At 40.3% G+C, this 18,327-nt stretch overlaps 2 protein-coding genes and 1 non-coding gene across 4 annotated transcripts; 2 read left to right on the forward strand and 1 right to left on the reverse strand.

Annotated features, from left to right (window-relative positions):
* Window positions 1-41: 41 nt before the first annotated feature.
* On the forward strand, window positions 42-14,893 carry skic3 (SKI3 subunit of superkiller complex). 2 transcript variants are annotated; one of them, XM_085294083.1, is made up of 41 exons: window positions 42-113; window positions 1,054-1,150; window positions 1,267-1,410; window positions 1,662-1,753; window positions 1,909-1,984; window positions 2,075-2,221; window positions 2,461-2,559; window positions 2,710-2,818; window positions 2,918-3,058; window positions 3,172-3,270; window positions 3,414-3,538; window positions 3,684-3,770; window positions 3,917-4,020; window positions 4,171-4,297; window positions 4,428-4,607; window positions 4,747-4,871; window positions 4,958-5,208; window positions 5,350-5,452; window positions 5,794-5,976; window positions 6,118-6,256; window positions 6,341-6,419; window positions 6,858-6,919; window positions 7,011-7,067; window positions 7,162-7,230; window positions 7,554-7,628; window positions 7,857-7,998; window positions 8,120-8,213; window positions 8,341-8,418; window positions 8,520-8,644; window positions 8,741-8,864; window positions 9,480-9,704; window positions 9,921-9,993; window positions 10,084-10,137; window positions 10,359-10,470; window positions 10,791-10,919; window positions 11,019-11,143; window positions 11,312-11,476; window positions 12,110-12,262; window positions 12,764-12,894; window positions 14,308-14,431; window positions 14,590-14,893. In XM_085294083.1, exons 2-41 carry the CDS (start codon window positions 1,061-1,063, stop codon window positions 14,665-14,667), a joined length of 4,695 nt encoding a protein of 1,564 aa, XP_085150209.1. In that variant the 5' UTR covers window positions 42-113; window positions 1,054-1,060; the 3' UTR covers window positions 14,668-14,893. The 2 variants fall into 2 exon arrangements, with proteins under 2 accessions (XP_085150209.1, XP_085150210.1); XM_085294084.1 differs by having other exon boundaries at window positions 98-117.
* gig2p (grass carp reovirus (GCRV)-induced gene 2p) lies at window positions 14,880-16,499 on the reverse strand. The gene is made up of 2 exons (XM_085294101.1): window positions 16,367-16,499; window positions 14,880-15,828 (listed from the first exon to the last, which is right to left on the reverse strand). The coding sequence occupies exon 2, from the start codon at window positions 15,792-15,794 to the stop codon at window positions 15,114-15,116; it is 681 nt and encodes a 226-aa protein (XP_085150227.1). The 5' UTR covers window positions 15,795-15,828; window positions 16,367-16,499; the 3' UTR covers window positions 14,880-15,113.
* A 51-nt stretch (window positions 16,500-16,550) lies between these two features.
* On the forward strand, window positions 16,551-16,624 carry trnai-aau (transfer RNA isoleucine (anticodon AAU)). Its single transcript has one exon. It is a non-coding gene; the product is annotated as a tRNA-Ile (tRNA).
* Window positions 16,625-18,327: the final 1,703 nt, after the last annotated feature.

Here is an 18,327-nt window from a genome sequence, read left to right on the forward strand (position 1 = left end):
CCAGCTGAAGCGCCGCTTTGAATTTTATTTTGAAAGTCCAGTCTCGTTACTTTTCTTCTACTTCCGGGTCAGCTGGAGAAGGGAGCAGGCTCCGCAAGCTGTCAATGTAAACAGTAGGTGATCCAACTTTTATTGTTTTTTTTATTTTTACGCATTTTCAAAAGATACAGGGGTTAAAGTTAACTCGGTCAATTGAGAAAGTTGAATATTAAGTGTAAACCATGGTTCTAAATTTACTTGCACTCTAAAATATGCATTTTATGATCGGAACAAGCCCACAGCTCAAGCTAATGTTGCTCACTAGCAGCATTAGCCGACAATCATCTACTAATATATGTAAATAGATAGTTAGATAGAACTTTATTAATCCCTTGGGTAGGTTCCTCTGGAAATTCAGTATATAGAAATTCACTTTAGACTCCTGCAATATAGTAAATCACTATGTGGCATAATCTCTTTCCTAACACAACCCAGTCCACATTAATACAAATATGCAGAGAAATTTTAGGCTTCAAACGTTTTCATAACACTTAAGTTAGGGCTGGATCAAGTGACCCTGAACCTTTGCTTAGTTACACTGCAATAGATATAGGTTGGTTGTGAAGGGCTTTCTGCAAATCACTGACCTCACTTCTTTTTCACTGTGTCTATACACACAGACTGAAATGCAAAGTCAATGCATATTACTGCAAATGCAGTGTGCCTTTTTTTGTGTGTTTCTTCCTTCACGTCCAACCGGTCCCAGCAGATGGATGCTTCTCCCTGAGCCTGGTTCTGCCAGAGGATTTTTTCTTGTCAAACCGGAGTTTTACATTTCCACTGTTGCCAAGTACTTGCTCACAGGAGGTTGTCTAATTATTGGGGTTTTCCCTGTATTATTGTAGGGTCTTTACCTTTACCTATAAAACTAGCTTATACAGTTGACTGTAGCAGTGATTTGGTTCTATATAAACAAAATTGAATTGTATTCATTTTTTCAACCACTGAGATCTGATCATTGTGTAGAGTTTGCTGTTTTTTTGAAAGGTGTATTGCTTTGTTGTCTCTTCATAGCAACAAGATGTCTAATAAAGAAGTGAAATCCGCGCTGAAAAGTGCCAGAGAGGCCATTAAAAACAAAGAATTCAAAGAAGCTCTAAAACACTGCAAGGTAAAGTATCTCAATGTTTTTTAAATAACAGTAAGTTGAAAATGTAATATGCTCTTCTCAGACATACTAGGAGTAAAAATGTAAAATTGACCTTCCTCTCTGCATTGTGGGTTTAGACTGTTTTGAAAATTGAGAAAAACAATTACAATGCTTGGGTCTTCATCGGCTTGTCAGCCAGTGAACTGGATCAACCGGATCAGTCACAGGCAGCCTATAAAAAGGCAGTGGAGCTGGAGCCGGAGCAGCTGCTGGCTTGGCAGGTAAGGTACAGAATGTATTAGTTAATGATAACTGTTCTCTCTAGCCATTTAATACTACGCTACTATGATTGGTTAATTTGATAATAATAACCAGTTGAAATTACTTCAGATTTAATCTGCATGCCTCTATGATTTTTTTTCTTTAAAAAATAGATTCATCTTTACTCAGGATGTCATCCCGTATAAAATACCTCTCTCCTCTCTGTCCTCTATTAATAATGCACAGTCTGAATAATTGTTCTTTCTTTAAGGGCTTGGCAAATTTGTATGATAAGACTGATCAGTGGGACTTCAAGGTTGAGCTGCCTAATGTCTACCAGAAACTTGTTGAGTTGTATGCAAGGTAATATATGGAAACATTTTATTACCTGAAGTTTCCTATAAATATATAAAACAGATAAAAATAATGATTAATAAAAAATCAAATTGAAAGTAATTAATACACTGTGACAGAATATTATGCGGTTACTGATTTTTCATCATGTTCTCGATTTGCAGCTCAGACAAAAACAAATGTTATGAGGTGATCAACAAACTGACAGAAATTTATGAGTCTGACAAAGAATATTTAAAGGTATGCAGTTTCAAGACTAATGAAAATAGATTGTCTATGTGTGTGTTTTATGTTTTTAACACATGTGAATATGTTTCTGTATGTGAACAGCTGGCCAGGGTTTGGCTGCAGCTCATACAGCTGAAGGAAGAAGAACCCGTGGATAAAAAGGAGTTAGTGCAGCTATTGCAAAAGATGACCCAGCTCCCCTCAGACTGTCTTAAGGAGGTGGAGCAGGATAGTGAAACTCAGCAGCATGTAAGACCAAAATGTGGACTTTTAACTCATCAACATTATGTTTCCTTTATATGTAAACACTTTACAGTACTTGAGATTCATGTCTTCTAACAAAATCCAATGTAATAGGCTGGCTACAGCTGGCTCGCCATAACTTCTACATATCATAACCACCCACTGATTACGAGAAGCAAAAGTCTTCATGGTGTTTCCTACTGCACACACATCAATGCTGTTCTTGGTTTCTTTGTGCTTATCAGTTAATCACAGCATTTGAGAAAGCTCTGGTTCTCATCGATCCTGTACCAGGAGAGGACCACAAGAAGGTCTCAGCTGACTATGTCAAATGTCTTTCTCTAGTAAGTGCATCTTCTCTTATGTCTAGCTAACTATCACAGAAACTTAAGGATCATTAGAGTCTGGAAATGTGTATCCAAAAAGGCCAGCTCATTATAGGTAGTTATGCTTCTCAAAATGACCTGTTAATCATGAATCTGGTCTTACTGCAGCTACCACAAGAAGAAGCCAGAATGACTGCAGCATGTCAGTCCATGATTTCCCTCTACCCCAACCAAAGTTATCCTCTTGAGGTTCTTTGTCATCATTACCTTAAAACAGGTAAAATAACATTTAAAAGAAAATCCTTGCCTTTTTGTATTCATAATGGATGTTCATAAATGGCAGAGTCATATGTATCTTCTTCTCATTTCTCCAAAGGAAACTTTAATGAGGAGGCAGTTAGCTCTTTCTCCCGCCTCATGGACCTGGTCCCTGACAGTGGATTGGGTCATTTGTGTCTGGGCACAAAAACATTGCTGGAAGGAAGGTATAAAGATGCCATTGATGACCTTACACAAGGTGAGTTGTCACAGTAACAAACAATGTAAAAAACATACCTTAACACTTTATCCTTTAATATGTGCTCTCGATGGTCATTTTTATTCATTATCTGTCTCCTCCACTTTTATTAGGATTGAAGAAAATGAGCTCAACTACAGGATGGTACAGTCTGGCTGAAGCCCAGTTTAAAATTTACAGATACGCTGACAGCGCTACATCATGCTCACAAGGTATATTTAACTGTGTCCACTCAAGACATCACCAATATTTAATTAAAAAGAGGGTGACTAAAAAGGGTCTTAAGTACTGACTTTAAAGATCAATGTCTTTAATCCCTGAAAAAGACACTTCAGTGTGTGTCCTTTTTTATTAGGTTTGAATGTGTGTGACTCTGAAGAGAAGGAGCTGAGGATCAGACTTCTTCGACTAAAACTAGAGGCTTTAGTGAGAAGTGGAGGAGAGAAAGCTGGAGAGCAGGCTTTGGAGACATTTAAACAGGTAATGAGTTGGTAAATGCTCGCTTTAAACAGCATTGTATAGCTATAGTATTTAATTAATAAAATTGTTGTGGAGATTGTTAGAAGCTGTAAGTGTTGATATAACATCAAAGGAAATGCCACATCTGTGTCTGTTTGTTTTTTAGATTCCAGAAGCTGAAAAAGACCCCGTTCTGTTAGCCCTTAAAGGACGTGCATACCTTAACAAGGGACAGACTGGCCAAGCACTTAAGGTTGAATTAAATGAATACTTACTGATTCTGTCAATGAAAACAACATATTTCTGTTATTTTAACTAAGTTATGATTGCAGGACGCAAGGAGTATGTGTCTGGTGAACTGATGAACTGGCCAGCAGTAAACTAGTCTGTTCTTTATAGGTGTCATCAGAACTGGTGGCTTCCAACCCAAACCTAGCCCAAGGATTGGCTCTGAGAGGACTGGTGCACATGGTTAAAGGTGAAAAGCAGCTGGCAGAGCAGAGGTAAAAAAAAAAAAAAGACGAATAAATCTTTTTATTCGTATTTTCTATGGCAGTCTACTGTCTTAAACTTACGTAAAAGAGCCCATTTGCATGGCATAAAATAATTTGGTTCATCCCACCAAACTGTTTTTTGTATTTTTTTTAATGTAGTTTCCTAAAGGCTGCAAGTCAGAGCCCAGACTGTGGAGAGTATTTTTTTTTGCTTGGACAGCTCTACTGGGACATGGGAGAAGAGACCCGTAAAGACCGGAGCAAAGCTCACACACATTTGCTGAAGGTTTGTGAAATTATTATTGAAAGTTTTGTGTATGTGGTAGGAAAGGTGAATTCAGGTGCTAATGGGTCGGTCTTTGAAAATAAGAGATGAATGACATTTTAGTTTGAAAGGCCTGTTTTGCCCTTTTCAGGCTGCAAAGCTAGATCCACACCTTGGCTGTGTATTTCGCTACCTGGGGCATTATTATCGGGACATTGCAAAGGATTATGGCCGTGCACAAGGCTGCTACAAAAAGGCCTTTCAGCTGGACAGTGAAGATGTGGAGTCTGGCGCTGCCTCGGTGGATCTCAGTATGGGGCAGGGAGACATGGTGAGTTGTCTTGGGGGTGAAAAAGTCACCAAATTCTGAGAATCGGGCGTCTTGTTTGGCTCCTTGCTATTGCCTTTAGTCTCCTTACAAGTTTTTTCCCCGTTTTGTGCCTTCTTTCTCTCTTTGCTGATTGACACAGGACGCTGCCTTAGCCATTCTTCAGTCTGTGTTAGAGAAAGCCACTCCAGGCTCGGCTAAATGGGCCTGGATGAGACGAGGCCTATACTACCTGAAAGTTGCAGAAAATCAACAGGCCATAGCGGAGTAAGATTTACACATCTGAGACAACTAAATTTATTACCACGGTCTAAGTGTATAAGTGCTGTTGAATATTTTATTTCTAATTTTAGCCTGCAGGCCGCTTTAAGAGCAGACCCAGAGGACTGGGTGTGTTGGGAGTGTTTAGGTGAAGCATATCTAAACCGCCGGAGCTTCACAGCAGCTCTGAAAGCTTTTGGTAAAGCCCATCAGCTTCAGCCCTGCTCCATCTACAGTGTCTACCAGGCTGCTGCAATCAAACAGACTCTGGGCAAGTTCAAAGAGGCTGTCGCAGAGTACTTGCTGATCACAGCAAAGCAGGACTATGTCCCTGCTCTTAAAGGTAAGTGAATGTTTCATTGTACCCTTTAGATGCACTTTATTTGATTTAATGTAATCTATTAGGTATTTTATTGCACATCTTCAGGGAGTGATATGTCTAAATCTGGGCATTTAATTTTACTTAACATGGTCTTTTATTCAGGTCTTGGGGAGTGTCAGCTGTCTCTGGCAAAAAGTTTAATGCAGGACTGCAGAGATGGAGGAGCCATTGACCTCATTCAGCAAGCAATACAGAACCTCTTCAGGTAATGACAACACACTCATTCAACCCGCGAACCCTAAACGCTCTATATATGACATCTGTAATATTGTTATAACAGCAAACAGGTACTTGCTAGTGAAGCTATGGTGCAGTAATGGTCCTTTTAGCGGTGAATATACTGACATTTGATTGACGAATCTATTTATTATACCACTTGACATTATTTGGCAAAAGTTGAACTTTATTCCAACACTTATCTTGTTGCTGGTCAAGAGCTCCTGCGTTTACTGTAGGGCTGTTCCTCGATACTTCATCTGGTGGTTCTGAACATTATGCATAGCACACGTAGTCTTTTTCTAAGATTCTTTACTTTGTGATCTCCAGAGCTGTACAGCTGCGACCAGACCTTTCCTGCTTGTGGAAGCTGCTGGGCGATGCTTGCACTGCAGTTAGCACCGTCTCCCCAAACAGAGCCAAGGTTATAGTGCCAGCCCTACTTGCTGGTTTAGATGCCAACACTGAGAGCCAAATGCTCAACCAGGCCCAGACACTAAAAGTCGGTGAGAGGTATGGCCATTATCATATCATTATAAGGCTGATAATGCATAAGAATAGTTAGTACTATATATTTGTGCTTTTTTTTACATTGCTTATCCTACCTGCCCCTTTTAGCCAAGCAGAAATTGAAACTGATATGTTTTGCCACAGGTGCTATGCTCATGCTTTGAAACTGATGCCTGAAGTTGCCAGTCGGTGGTATGACTTAGGGCTCAACTATTATCATCAGGCCAGCCTTACACAGAATGACCAGAACTCCCCAGCTATGGACATAGAGAAGGCCCAGCAGGTTATTTGCCGAACCCTGTACAACATCTTTGCATTGTTTGTTCCAGAAAGAGGTCTCTATCTCATGGTCTTTTTGTCTATGCAGTGCTTAAAAAAAGCCATCATGATGGACAGCAGCAACCACAGCTACTGGAATGCCCTGGGAGTTGTTTCCATGAACAAAGGTAACGACATTCTCAGGTAACGGTTGTGTTTTTAGAGTAAAAGCCTGTATAGCTTGTTTTATTTCCCTTACTTTTGCACTTAGGAATGAAGCAACATCGTCTCCCTGAAGTCTGTTGAAAGCTCTGCCTGTTATTATTTCTACATAAAAAGAGTCAAAATGTTGTGGCATTTGAAAAATATCTTTATTTCTCTGACAAGAGTACTAAGGTCTCTCAACTTAATGGACTTAAGTTTGATAAATATGTTGTTAAGTTACAAAAATAGAAAAGCAAATCTTATGAATACATTTCATTTCATTTAAGTCACCTCAAGATTTTTAGTCTACAAGAAGGTGCAATCATTTTTACAAAACCTTTTACGATTATAAATAATTATATACTTCTAAGCAATCTTTACAAAAAAGAACAAAATATTTTCTCCTTCTTTTCTCACATCAGATCTTGAGAACTATGCTCTGGCTCAGCATTGCTTCATCAAGTCCATCCAAGTTGAGCCTAATGTACGTACGGCACATTTGCTGTAGAGATTAATAAAGTATTACGGTAGTAAATATTCTGCTGTTTTTACGTGACTCTTAAATGTCATTGCAGAATGTTGTGGCCTGGACAAACCTTGGTAGCCTGTATCTGAAGAAGGAAAATATAGAGGTATGTGATTACTTGGTTTATGCTACATATTTCTTCTGTTTTTAACATAGGTGGATGACATTTTCATTGTTCAAATGTGGATTTATTGTTTTAGCTTGCACACGAGGCCTTCAAGATTGCTCAGTCTTTGGAGCCACTTTATGTCAACTGCTGGATCGGACAGGTACCACTCTCAGCATTTATTGATAACTTGAAAGCCCCCAAGCCAAGAAAATATCACATTACAGGCAACGGTTCACTGTTGATGAATGTATACTATTTCTAATAAATGCATATACATTCAAAGCCACAACTAGCAGAGAGAGGTAAAATTATTCCTTGGGCTGTATTTTTGGAGTAGTAAGGAATGTGAAAGACATCATTGCTCGGTGAGGGAGCTCCATAAAGTTTGATTACACTGAAAGTACTGGCATAACACTGTGACTTTTTTGGCCTCTTTGTCTTTATCTGTCTAAATTATAGTTTCATCCTTTGTCCTCCTACCAGGCGCTGATAGCAGAACGCGTGGGAAGCTATGACACCATGGATCTTTTCAGGCACACCACTGAACTCAGCACACATGTGCGTGACCTGCTATTGTAATACCCACTTATTAGCAAGATAATAACAGTGTTTGCTTCACCTTTCTTAGTTGCTGTGCTTAGTTTTAAGCTCCAAGCCTTTTAGTTGTAAGGATATAGTAATGATGGCATGGTACAACACAAAGTGATGTTTTGCTTTGCTCTGTCAGACTTGATATTCCCTTCATTTCTGTCTTTCCTTATCAATCCTGACATGTTTCTCCGTCAGATGGAAGGCGTGAAAGGATATGCCTTCTGGGTTTGCTCCACGCTGCTGGATAAGAGCAACAGAGACTCAGAACTGTACCGTTACAACATCGTGCAGATGAATGCCATCTCTGCTGCTCAGGTGGCGCTCAGCAAGTACACAGGTACATGTCTTGCGTACTGATTTGCACACAGGATCCACAGGTGTTGTGGTTTTCACTTAGCTTTGCATGTGTTACTGGCAGACTTTTTGGTTATTTGTATATTTTTTTGCATCTCTTTCAGAAAGGATTCAATCAGATCCTGATGCCTTCATTATGCTGGGCTATCTGAATGAGCATCTGCAGCTGAAGAGACAGGCTTTACAGGCTTACCAGAGGTATGTATTTGAAATACACTGACTGTCTCTGCTTTCTAATTGATGAAGCAGTATAACTGAGAAGGAACATAATGTTATATATATTGGGTTTTCAATTGACCTTTTGCAATCCAATATGCTTCCTCAGAGCGGTTGAACTACTTCAGTCCACATCCTCTTCAGAAGAGTTGGCATTTTCTCTGGGCAGCTATGGCCGTGCATTGTGGTAACCAGCTGTCTCATTATGATATACTTAAACTATTTTTTCAAATTGCTTATCTTTTATCCTAAATGTCACTTTTTTATGTTCCGCTCTGGCTTTTCCAGCACTTCAGGTCAGTGGGAGGAGGCTGTGCATGTTTATAATTCCACTCCACTGCAAGAGCTCAGTGACCTGGTTGGGTTGGCTCTGGCCTACTGCAAGGCAGGACTCATCTCAGACAGCATCAGCGGTAAGGACTGGAAAACACCAAAGTGAAGAGATTTCATATGTGTTTACATGTCAAAGGGGCTGTGAATAAACTGCTGCATGTGTGTATATATTATAGCCTATGAACGCGCCTTGGCTGTGGCTTCTAGTGAGAAGGAAAAGGCTTATACACTGACAGCTCTGGCCCTGCTGCAGCACCAGCAGGGTAACCTAGACTCAGCCAAGACTCTGCTGTTTAAATGGTGAGTCGTAGTGAATGTTTTATGGATTGTACTAGTTTTATGTCCTATTTATCTGTCATTTTAATCAATAATGTTGGTTTTTCCCATCGTTCATTTTCAATATTTGCTAGTATTAAAAAAAAAAAAAAAGATCAGAAAGCTTTATTGGTTTTTGTTTTATGTTTTAATGTTGATTGTAAAAAGAGCGTTTTGCTTGCCAGTATTGCTGAACCTGAAGGACAAAACATTTGAATCTCCTTTAATCACTTATATTGTGCTCTATGCTTTGGTTGGAAGAGCTTATTTTATTGTGCACATACTGTCATTTTTCAGGTTTAGACTTGCCACAAATGGTTCCTATTTTTTATTTTTATCTGCATGCCACTGGGAGTCTGTGCCCAGTATCTACGCATAAGCTCTGGCTGTGTAAACCATAAAAATAAATCAAAAATAGATACGTGTGATAGGTTTCTACTTTAAAAATATGCTGTTATTCAGGAAAACTGTCAAGAAAACAATTTAATTATGTCATGGGAAACATTTTGAAACCATCTAATGATAGATAGATATAAATAATATTTGTACTAGTCTTGAATTTTAGCTGAAACTATTTGTTTTTACTTTTTGTTCCCATAGTTCAATGTTAAAGGAGCCAATTTCAGAGTCCCTGGTTTGTTTATGTGCGCTCGGACTGGCCAACAGTGATGCTACACTTGCTGCTGCTGCGCTTACTGAGCTCCTAAAGCAAGGTTCAGCCTCTGGGAGTGCTATCGAGCAGCGATGTCTACTCACCTGCACCTTGTTGGCTGTGCAGGGGAATTTTAGTGCAGTGCCAAGGGAGGTTTCAAGAGCTGTGCACAGGTATTTCCCTTTAATGAAATTTGCATTAATGATAAGCTTGCCTTTACTTCAAAAAACAAATAATTTTGCTGGTATGTACTCTTTTACACTATATGCATTTTATTCTACTCTCTAGTGATCAAACAAAACAATCAACCACAACTGCAACAACCCTAGACACTGCAGCAACAGATCATAAATTTAACAACTTTCCATGTTTTCTTGATTTATTTATAGCAATCCTGGAAATGCTTCTTTGTGGGCGCTTCTGTCCAGAGTGGTTCCACAGTACTACCCTAGAAAGGCAAATGTAAGCCTGTGTACTAAGCCTGACAAATCAAATATGCTCAAACACATTTGGTTCATTGGGGTTCATGTTTTTCACTTGTTTATTTCACAGGGTGCTGCAGTAGCTGGCCATGTTGCCTGTCTCTCCAGTATGACCCAAGGAAAGGTAAAAATGTGACTTTTATCTTATGTCTTGTGTTCTCCGGTAAACCTTTAAAAAAATCTAACTGGCCCATTTAATTTAGCAGTAATTTCTTTTTCTCAGTTTTTGTACATTGTAGACATATTTTAAAACTTTTAAAAACCGAAACATCCAAAAGGTATATTTTACCCATATATTCACATTGTTTGCATGTTAAACGGTTGACGTAACTTGTGTGACTGCAGAGGGCGTTGTTGTACAGTGGAGTGAACCAGCTGGCCAGTGGCAGACACTCTGGAGAGGACAGTCAGAAGAATGCATTGAAGACTATGCAGAGAGCTGTGCTGCTCTGTCCTGGTAAACACACACATTATTTTCTTACACACGATAAACATGATATTCTTTTTATTGTCTTTTAAAGCTGGAAATATAAATAACAAATACAATTAAATTTTTTTTTAATTCTCTAATTTAGAACAATTAAATTCAATTAGATTGAGGAAATACATTTCCTTTTCTTGCCAGGAAGGTTTGTTAATGTTTATTTATATCAGTGGAGTGTAACCTTACCTATATAGAAAAAATGGCTGTTTTGCATGTGACATTTATTGAAGAACACGGGTGTGTGAGATACTTGCTTATACGTATTTGAGTCGTCATTCTGCTCTCTACTTTAGATGATCCAGCAACGTGGGCCGGATTAATGGCTGCTTGTTACACCGAAAACACTTCCTGTTATCTTTCTGGTTCTGCTCCTCGCAGACAAGCACTGCAGCAGACCCTTATGTCTGTGGTTTCTGAGAAAGGTATGCTCACTGGTGCTCTTTTACTGTCGCCCCATTTGTGTACTTGTCTCTGCGTATTTGACTGTGTAGCTAACACCTTTTTGCGGTTTTGTGTCTCAGTGCGTAGTGTGGATGAAATAGAGCGGCCTCTAGCTCAGGCTCTGGAAGGATGGGTACTACAACAGGCAGTGACTGGTCTCATGCTGGAGGGACAGCTAGAGCAAGCAGAGGTCCTTTGCACACAGGTAGGATATTGGGGACTCACACACACTGTGTGCACACCTCTAACTTTGTCTCCAAAACACTGAGGTACACTGAGCTGAGCTGTCCCTCAGATAGCCATTTCTAATCTTGTCCATTCTGGCAATATATTTAACTCTGCCACCTTTGACACAGTTTTACCTTTATCACAGGTCTTGAATGTGTCCCCTGAGCATGCAGCAGTGATGTTATCACTGAGGCAGGTGCAGTGTCAGCGCCTCCTTATGACTGATGGTGGTACTGTCCTCCCAGAGCCTGTGTTGGAGCAGCTCAGCAGTGCTGTGATGATGAACCCTACCAACCTTGGGGCATGGCATGTAAGCGTTTACATTTACCCGCTTATCCATTTAAAGTACTCCAGCAAGGCTAGAGTGACTAAGTGATGATCTCTTCTTTGATTTCAATTACCAGTATTTTAATTGTAAGTTTGAAAACCGCTAAAAATGGAAACATAGATATTTCAAAAGATAAGACAGCATATTGGAAAAAAAGGTTTTGCTCTCATGCTAAAATTATGTTATTTTTCTCCTCTACTGCCATTTTCTCTTGCTTTCACTGAGACTCTGAACATTCTTTACCTCACTTGAAAACCTCAAATTGCTGAACTTAACATCAAGTAGTTGCTACCAGTAACAGGGTAGCAGCAAAAGCCTTGAACATATTGGCAGTTGGTGCTACCGTGTGACAGTATATATGTGGAGAATGAAAAATATAGCATTTGAGCTTCATTATTAATATTCTAATGCAAATGTTAATATTATGTAGTTATAAGTATTCTTCTAGCCATGTTATCTTTTGATTAGATGAAGATAATGGCATCTTAAAACAGTAATTATGCTTATCCTCTCATATTTTCTCCCCCACCTGTCACTCAGTGAATTCTTGTCTCTGATCCAAATCATCTTCATTCATTTTGTGACTCCTCTGTTCTTCTGCTTCCTTCTGCTCAGTGGCTGGCTGAGGTGTATCGCAGCCAGGGCCTACTGGTTCAGGCGGTCATGGCTTACAGACAGAGTCTCCAGCTGGCCTCGCAGCTTGGCATGCACAGCTGTCAGGTAGCCAGCCTCCTCCGACTAGCCCTGCTAGCTCTCGGGCCTTGTATGGTAAGTATATGTTTGGGATTCAAATCAGGATCTACAATTTTAAGGTGTGAAATTACAGCTATTAAAGCAGGATTGTACTGTAGCAATACAAACAACAAATGTTATATTGCATTATTTAGGGAATAATGTATTTATTTGTTCCAGAGGTAGCATTTTAGCAATAAGGACTCAGTTGTGTTTCATAAAAATTACAAAATTCAATGAATACACACAAAAAGCCAGAGTCGGCTCTTTTTTTACACCCCTGTCAAGTAAGGACAGATTCAAAGTAGAGGAGATAAAAGATTGATGAATCATAGGATGAGCAGCCAAGGCTAAGTGGCTGACAAGACGCTATTGCTAAATAGAGCTTTTTGCTTGTATCCAAAGTTAGTGCATGTGTTACACATGTTGTTTGGAATTAATGTAGCTTGACGTACTACACCTTTACTAGATGTATTTATTTTGTGCAGATTTCTCTTTCCTAGTTTTCTCTGAACCATGTGTGATCTGACTTCTAAGGTGGGTGTCCCAGGAAATGACTGGAAGGACTTGGTGCTGGAAGCTACTACTGAGGTCTTGAAGCTGGACTCATCCCCTGTGGCCCTTCTTTTCCAGGCTCTGCTCCAGTTTGTGACAAAGATGGCTGCTAGGTCGGTGCAGCTCCTTATGCTAAGTTTATTTACGTACATAGAGGTGCAGGTTGCAGTGCTGTTGGTCAGCCCACATAGCCATGCAAATGATTTTATCCCTGTAGATGTTTAATTTAACGGCTTAAGTGATTAAATGAAACATAAGATTCTTAAAACTTCAAATCCATGCTTCCATCTGTCTTTTCAATATATTGGTACTTTTGGAACTGCAAAGCAACATTTTATGTCCTGGTAGTATTATAGCATTCTGTCACCCTCAGAGGACTGCCAGTACGGTTAATTAGAGTACATTCATGAGAATGCTGAGCTGAGCAAATATGCCAACCATGACCTGGCTAAATTCCTTGAGAAATGCTGCAGAAACTTCTGTGCCAAGCATAATCACAGTATCAGGAGCTCTTTTCATTTCATTTCATATTAGTCAATACTGATGGAAGAGAGATAACAGTTACAGTATCAGGCCAGACTGAGGTGGAGCAGGTGGAGACAAGTATCTGGGTGATTTGTGACAGGATAGCAGATAGTAGTTAGACCTGCTATGACGTACGGACAAGGGCCCCAACAAAAAGACAGGAGTCCAAGCTGCAGTTGGACATCAGAGGAATAGCTCATGTCGAGTGTTTTGGAGACAAAGTTGGAGAGGCAAGGCTGAGATACTTTGGACATGGGCTGAGTAGAGATTGTGGATACATTATTGTGGATAATGAACTGCCATGTAGGAGGAAAAGGGGAAGATAATAGAGAAAGTTTATGAATGTAGTGAAGAAGGACATGCAGAGGGTTGGTGTAACAAAGGAGGATGCTGGGGATATGGTAAGATAGAGGCAGATGATCCTCTTTGGTGACCCGTAAAGGAAGCATCCAAAAAAGGAAGAGAAACATTTACATGGGAACAGGCTGCCTAAATGGTAAATGGCCTGCATTTGTATAGCGCTTTTCTAGTCCATAGGACCCCAAAGCGCTTTACACTGTTGTGTCCTTGGGCAAGACACTTCACCCGTTGCCTACTGGTGGTGGTCAGAGGGCCCGGTGGCGCCAGTGTCCGGCAGCCTCGCCTCTGTCAGTGCTCCCCAGGGTGGCTGTGGCTACAATGTAGCTTGCCATCACCAGTGTGTGAATGTGTGTGTGAATGGGTGGATGACTGGATATGTAAAGCGCTTTGGGGTCCTTAGGGACTAGTAAAGCGCTATATAAATACAGGCCATTTACCATTTACCATTTACACTACATTCAGTCATTCACCCATTCACACACACATTCACACACTGGTAATGGCAAGCTACATTGTAGCCACAGCTGCCCTGGGGCGCACTGACAGAGGCGAGGCTGCCGGACACAGGCGCCACCAGGCCCTCTGCCTAATGGATAGCAATCATGTTATACGTTTGTTCATGTCTGCTGTGTCTTCTATAGGGAAACAAGACGCTTGCTGGAGAGGCTGGTTTACATTCAAGATATACCAGCGACAGTGGTGCAGGTGGCCAGTTGGTATCTCCTGAGACACCTGCATGCCAAAAACGACGAGGAACTCATGAAGGTGAACATGCAGCTACCTCATTCCTGCAGACACCACTTAGGAACATTTGTTTGGGAGAAACGTTTGTGGAAATGGTGACAGCATACACATAGTTAAACTAAAAGTGATTATTCTTGGTCCTTGCCTTTGTAATCGTTTACCACCACTTCTTTTTGCAGGTCCTATTGCAACATGCCAAAATGAACGGAGATCAAAGATTACTGGAGTTTCATTCAGTCCTCAACTCTTCATCCTGAACTTTGCATCCATCTCCTTATGCTTTATGAAATCACATTGCTTAGCAGGTTTATCACCAGACAAAAACCACCACTATCAGTGGGTCTTTAAATAATGGCTTTAATGGCTTTACATGATCTAATCACCTCAGTAAGTTGAAATTATGATTGTCACATATTTCAAAATGTGCTTAAAATGCAGGTACCGCATCCACATTCAAGGCTAAATAAAGACATTTTCTCAATATCTAACGATTGTCTCATCTTGATTACATGTAAACTATAAAAGACAGCAGTGTAAATTAGAATGAGCAGTGACTTTTAAAATTCACATAAAACTTTGTAAACAATATTCAAACATCCCTAAAGTTGAAGAAACAGAAGAAACTTTGAGTCATATGCATTTTTGAGCTTTTTTCTGACACTCTGCCGGATCATATATGTGAATCCATCCGTGTCACTCACTCTCAAACGCTAACTGGACATACATGTTTGCTCATAAGAATACAGATGTTTTGCCCACAGCCCCAGCATGGTGTCGTGATGTGTGGCGACTGCTGCTGCCTGCGTTTGCATAGTGAACACACGTCCAAAGCAGTAGCACCATGCACTACTCCACCCGGGACTGTGCTGGAATGGCTGATGTTCTTAGTCACCAGCTGCTGAAGTTCTGTCTGCACATTGTGTGGAGCCTTTGTAATGCCCACGACTGTCACTCTTTTGGGGTCGAACACACAGTCCTCTTCCAGGCCGCTGGGCACAGCTTTCATCCCACAGTTAGGGGGTACCCAAGCAGTGTCATATCCCTGCGTGCTCCAAGTGTACTGCATAGGATGGTTGTCCTTGTCAATGCGTTTGACACGGCCAACACGCACGTGTAACTTGAGGACCACACGGTCTGCAGGGCTGTTGTTCAATGGATAACGTTCTGCCTTTTTCTTATCACGGCTGACGTACACACCCTTTCCTAGCATGCCCCCCTGCGACTGCTGAAAGCCACTGGCAAGGATGAGACGTGCATTGGCAATGCTGGTACCATGGTACATGGTGTAGACACCCTTATCTTTCGGTGCCTGGGAGGCTGTCAGCTCCACACTGGGAGACTCATCATCATAGGTAACCTCCCATCCAAAGAACTGTAGCGACATCCTGCTTCACAAATGGCTGCCAGTAACTTAAGCCCTGCAAAGACCAGAAACCATGTAAGGCATGAACATTAATGCCAGTAACTTATAACAAATTCAGGAGAGGTTCGGGGCATACAGTTTATTGCACATAGCTCAGGACTTTGACCTCAGTGAATCAGATTGGGTCAAATGTTAATTGTGACAACGGCAACTGCATTGTTAGCTGTACAGATTTCAATATATAAGTCTACGTGACAAGAGAAGTACCTCGTTTATGTCAAAAAGTAGTCTATATTGAGAAAAAATAGCTGAAAACCCCCAAACCTTGACTGTAAGACAGCTGCTTAAAGTCAAATCTACAGTTAAAGTTACATAATGTATCCTAATATTGTAAACCATACTGTATAATATAGCGAATTTGGTAGTACTGAGTATTTAGATGCCCAGAAAAGAACTAACATTATATGCAGAAATCAAACAATATTTGGCTAAATTAGCGTTGGCCGGTTTTTATCCAACACAGTAGGACTCTAAGGTTTGTCATAAAAACTGAGTACCGATTACTCGCGATAAATACAACGAAATATCTGTACCTTGTGTCGTTTAGGCTGATTGAAGTTCACGAAGTTAAAAGTTTTAAAGCCTTTTGTGAAGAGCCGTCTGTTCTCTTTCACTTCCACTTTCTGTTCAGGTTTATAATGAGAATCTCCTCCCTTTAACTTTCAGTTTCCTATCAGATGTTCTGCCATGTAGGGTCTCAAAGTCACGCCCTACACTGGCCGGTTAGCTCAGTTGGTTAGAGCGTGGTGCTAATAACGCCAAGGTCGCGGGTTCGATCCCCGTACGGGCCACGAACTTTTTCACGTGTATTGTACTCGTAATTGTTCAAAGTGCTTTTAACAATGATGTTTTTTTAAGCTATGTTATCAGTTAAACAGTTAGGCTCGAGTACAAATTACTTTTGCATACTGAGTCTTTGTAGAGCCACTTTTTTGTTGCCAAGTTTGGGGGGAAAAACAACAATATTGATACCAACACTGGTATTGGTTTTGGACTGATACTAGTGTGATTGGATCGATAGGATAAGATACCGTTATAGGTTTAGTATCGGCCCCAGTGCTTACTTGGTATCCAAATATTGCAGCACTACTCCCGGAGCAGCATAAACTGGATCTAGCTAGAATACAAAGTGAAGTGGGTGGTGTTATTACGTAAATGAGCAAAAAGACAGGTACATCATTATCACTACATTAAGAAACATATGCCACAGAGCCCAGGAGTCTGACAGCTTCATTAAACAGTATCTGCAAAACACCAGCCTGAATTAATGTCAGCACTAAAAATGTGACCGTATTAAGGAGAGGGAATGAAACAGTACAGCATACTACTGCAATATTATATCAATACAGGGACACCAAGAGGGCCCATCTCATGCACCACCATCCTGATATAATTTTAACCAAGTACAGTTTCATTAAATCAGCTCACCTGAAAAACCACCCAACAGTGTACACACTTAGCTCAACAAAGTATCTGATAATTCAGAGCAAACTAATAGCACAGTCACAATGCTGTTGTTGTGTTGCGCACACGATTACTTTTTATCTCAAGGCAATTTCACAGGCCGCCAAATAGTAGGCAACCGTTCTGCAAACAGTCACAGTCTGACTTGGGCTGGCTGCAATCACAGATTGTCAAAGGTTTGCCAATAATTGCTGTCTAATTTATAAATGCAGCCACATTTCCAAACATGTTACTGGTTATATTCTTGTAGAGCAGGAAGCTTGCCGAGTGCAAATGTAATAGTTAAATGTGAATTTCTGTCTTTAGACGGCAACACTTTATTATCAGAAACAGATTGCATGTTATTTCCAACTAGACCACATTTAATTTCAGACTGATGAAATTGATTCTGTCTTATGAAAAAAGAAAAATATCTGGGACCATCTTTAATCAGCGTGATGGTTTGGTGGTGCTTATGTGATTGTAAAAACAAGGAAATGTATCGCTCCATTTTGAAAAGCCACTCAATTTGCTATGGATGCTGCTTGACTCTGGAGTAAACTTCCTCCCAAAACAGCACAATGATCTGGAGCCCAGCTCAAAACTACACAATCCCGCAATTCTATCCATAATCAATTGTCCGTCACAGCCACTGAAGGTCAACCTTAGTCACGTGACATTTTTTCAGAATCAGAATCAGAATCAGAAACTTTATTGTCATTGTCATGAGAACAACGAAATTAAGAATGGTCCCCGATCATTGCATCATCCCTAGCAATATCAGAACCGGGGAGTCTCCCCTCAAATGTCTCAGTGATAATGCACGTTGCTTAGATACAATTCTGAAATGAAACAATTTGGTCTCTTTATAAAGCACTGTATCTATGCTACTGTACTATATTTTATGTCAACTATATGAGTTACATGGATGTTGGCTTGACTATACTGGGAGAACCAGTATTTTATGTCACTTTGCTGACCAAATACATTATGGCTTTGGAACATTCACCACTAAAAGCACCATATTTTTTGTGTTTGCATCATGTACATT

Source organism: Mchenga conophoros, linkage group LG12 (assembly GCF_057382185.1).
Source record: "Mchenga conophoros isolate Kocher_MC1m ecotype Shallow Benthic linkage group LG12, M_conophoros_male_GT1.1, whole genome shotgun sequence".
NCBI lineage: Eukaryota > Metazoa > Chordata > Actinopteri > Cichliformes > Cichlidae > Mchenga > Mchenga conophoros.

Excerpts from the sequence above, each read along its gene's own strand:
- gig2p (XM_085294101.1), bottom strand. The coding sequence starts at position 15,794 with ATGTCGCTACAGTTCTTTGGATGGGAGGTTACCTATGATGATGAGTCT.
- skic3 (XM_085294083.1), top strand. The coding sequence starts at position 1,061 with ATGTCTAATAAAGAAGTGAAATCCGCGCTGAAAAGTGCCAGAGAGGCC. Across the intron at positions 4,021-4,170 it reads AAGCAGCTGGCAGAGCAGAG|TTTCCTAAAGGCTGCAAGTC; the intron begins GTAAAAAAAAAA and ends TTTTTAATGTAG. Across the intron at positions 8,645-8,740 it reads CATCTCAGACAGCATCAGCG|CCTATGAACGCGCCTTGGCT; the intron begins GTAAGGACTGGA and ends TATATATTATAG.